The 2,857-nt window shown below is 62.3% G+C and overlaps 1 protein-coding gene across 1 annotated transcript in view; it reads right to left on the reverse strand.

The window, feature by feature from the left end:
- VGF (VGF nerve growth factor inducible) overlaps positions 1–1,685 on the reverse strand; it is a 2,776-nt gene extending 1,091 nt beyond the window's left edge. Inside the window, 2 exon segments of the mRNA XM_077777842.1 lie at positions 1–1,009; positions 1,507–1,685. The exon segment at positions 1–1,009 is cut by the window's left edge and continues 183 nt beyond it. Of these exon segments, the coding sequence (XP_077633968.1) occupies positions 1–989 (989 nt within the window). The 5' untranslated portion in view covers positions 990–1,009; positions 1,507–1,685.
- Between the last annotated feature and the right edge of the window lie 1,172 nt (positions 1,686–2,857).

Genomic DNA, 2,857 nt, shown 5'->3' on the forward strand with positions numbered 1-2,857 from the left:
GAAGCGAGGTCTGCCAGCCGCTCTTCCTGCGCCGCGGCCTGCCGTGTGGCCTCTGCCTGCCGCCGCCCGGCCTCTACCTGCGCCAGCCCTTGCTGTAGAAGGCGCTCCCCTGCCTCAGAGCCGCCCAGGAGTGAGCTCTCCGGACGGCGCGCCTTGGGGAAAGGGGCGCCCAGGCTTTGGTACGCCTTGGATAGGGGTGCCAATGCCTCACCTAGATGTGTTTTGGGGGAAGACACCCCTTCTCCGAACTGGTGGGCTTCAGGAAGGGGCCCGCTCTCGGGCATACGCGCCTGGAATTGCGGGGGAGCGGGGGGTGGTAGGGGCGCGCGCTCCGGGACGCGCGCTTGGAACTCTCCCCAGGAAGCGCGCCACACGCGCTCTGGCCCGGGGCTCTCCAGGTTGACTCGGGTCAGAGTGTGCGTGCGAGTTTCCGTTTCTGCTGCCGCTGTCTCTTGCTGGCGCTTGGCGCTGCTCGGACTGAAATCTCGCAGTTCCTGAAGCAGAGAAGCTAGCGCCTCGAGCTCCTCGGAGGGGTCTCCAGCCTCGGGACCATTCTCCTGAGTCTGAGGGCGAGGCGGGGCCGCAGGTGCCTGGGTCTCCGGCGCCGGCAGGCTGTGGGTCTGGCTGCGCACGGTCTCGGTCAGCAGAGCTTCTGCTGCTTCTTCCTTTGGCCCCTGCTGGGAACCCCCGGACGCCGGGGGCGAGCCCGGGCGGTCAAGTGCCTGCAGCAGCACCGCGGCCAGCGCCCGGGGATCCACGCCCTGGAAAAGCTCTCCCTCGTCCTGCGGCTCAGAATTTCGAGCGGCTCGGACCTCTGGGGCGCTAACATCGTTCGGTCCCGGCGCTGCGTCCCCAGCTACCGGCTCTTTATGTTCAGAGCTGAGGGGAGGTGGCTGCGCCTCAGGGTGCCCCGGGGGCGCTGCTCCCAACCCCTTGATCAGTAGAAGGAAGCAGACAAGGGTGGAAGCCAGCAACCTGAGCGATTTCATGACCAAAGGACTGCCGGAGACTGTGGAAAATAAAAAAGACCAAAGAAAGAGAGGGTTTCTGTAAGAATTTTCCGCTCTCTGATTCTATATCCCCTTCCCCCACCTTTAATCAGGAAAGCCAGGGCTTCCCTCATCCCCTTAACCTTACCCAGAAGAGGGACGTTTAGTAGCAAAAGAGGAAGATGTTGTGCCGATCTCTGGAGTCGTGTAAATGGGAAAATGCCCGCAACCCTCGCTCCCCCAATGCCTCTTCGCCCCCTTGCCTAAGCCATCTCACTGCCAGCGCCCACGTACTAAGCAGCTAAGATAAGGGGGGGAAATCTCTGCTCCCTCCCCACAGGACTGCCCGGATGGTGCGTGGGCGACTTCAGCAGCAAGAGAAAAACGGCGACTCCCCCATTTACCAGGGACCCTTCTCCCCGCTGTGTTTTTAACACCCCCATCCGGGATGAGAGAGAAACCCTCCCTCACGCCCACGGCTGCCGAGGGTTTGAGGGATGGACAGCGGAGTATTTACCAGCTGGTGTCACGATGCGGGAGGTGGAGAGAAGGGTCGGGGCGGGGTGGGGACAGGGAAAGATCGGGACGCGTCCGCCTCGGTTCCGAGCAGTAGCTGGGATAGGAGTGACGGTCGAGTTCTGGCGTCCAGTGGGTTGGGCTCAGCTGGGTCCGCGCGGCTCTGGGCGACTCGCTCGCTCCGGCTTCAGCACGCTGGACAGCGCCCGCGCCGCTGCCGCCTTATAAAGGGGAGAGCGCAGGGTCACGTGGGCTAGCCCCGCCCCATTGACGTCAATGTTCATTCATGGGGAAGCGGGCGGGTGCCTCGAAGCGAGGGGCTGCCCAGTGATTGGAGAATGTGGTCGTCTCCCGGCCAGCGCCTGCGCACTGGGAGGCTCGGCTCGAGGGGCGTGCGATAGCCTTGCACCGGGGAAATGAATGAATGAATGAATGAATGAAATCGCTGAGGCGGGCGGGGCAGGGGGCTATGAATGAATGAAGGAGGGACGAGGAGAAAAGGATGAATGAATGAATGGGAGAATGAATGGAAGGGTGGATGCGGAGACGTTACAAGGAGAGAGGGTGGGTTATAGAGCAACTTGCAGCTGCGGGAGCCCGCGTCGCTGAGCCGAATAGGATGGGGGCACTCCCGGAGTCTGACTGGGTATCAGTAGGAGATTCATACTGGGGAGGGGGAGGATAAGGATTCCAAAGCCGAGGAGGGGGGCTAGACTCCCCATCCCCCGACCGCACGCACAGTCCATAGGGAACACACCCAAGGACGGCGTGAACCCGAGAGAGGAGGGAAGGATCTGCGCTCCTGCGGGCGCTGTTCGCGGATATACGGTGCGGGGTGCCAGCCCTGGGCCGGGGCAGATGGGTGGATCTTGCGGTTTTGGTAATCCCTCTGGAAAGGGTCCGAGTCAGAAGAAAGAGGAAAGATTGAGGATGTGTGTGCCTCTGTCTTGTCTGTTCACAGTCGGTGCATGTTTGGAGAAAAAGGTGTGTCTGTCCTTCTGTCCATCTCACTCTGTAGCGTATGTTGGCGCCCCCGCTTGCCCCTTGTCAGCCCACCTCTCCCCACCCTCCTCCTGCTTCTTTCCCTCCCTCTGCTTACCCCCCAGAGGACGTTTGGAGGGCGAGAGCAGACCAGGTGGGGAGGGGGTTGCGCAGGTTGGGGGGGGGTGACTCAACTCCAGCTCTCTCCACTGCTTAAAGGGAAGGTTTGAAGCGTTGCGGAGGGGTGGGAGTGGGTGTGCAACGTCAGAGACAGCCCCTCTCTACCACCAGTCCCCTCGTCCGTATCTCCTGCCAGAAGGGTTGGGGTTGGGGGCTTGGACAGCTAGAGGTTGGGGGGGGAGATGAGGCAC

This window comes from Crocuta crocuta, unplaced genomic scaffold (genome assembly GCF_008692635.1).
Source record: "Crocuta crocuta isolate KB4526 unplaced genomic scaffold, BGI_CrCroc_1.0 scaffold217, whole genome shotgun sequence".
Lineage (NCBI taxonomy): Eukaryota > Metazoa > Chordata > Mammalia > Carnivora > Hyaenidae > Crocuta > Crocuta crocuta.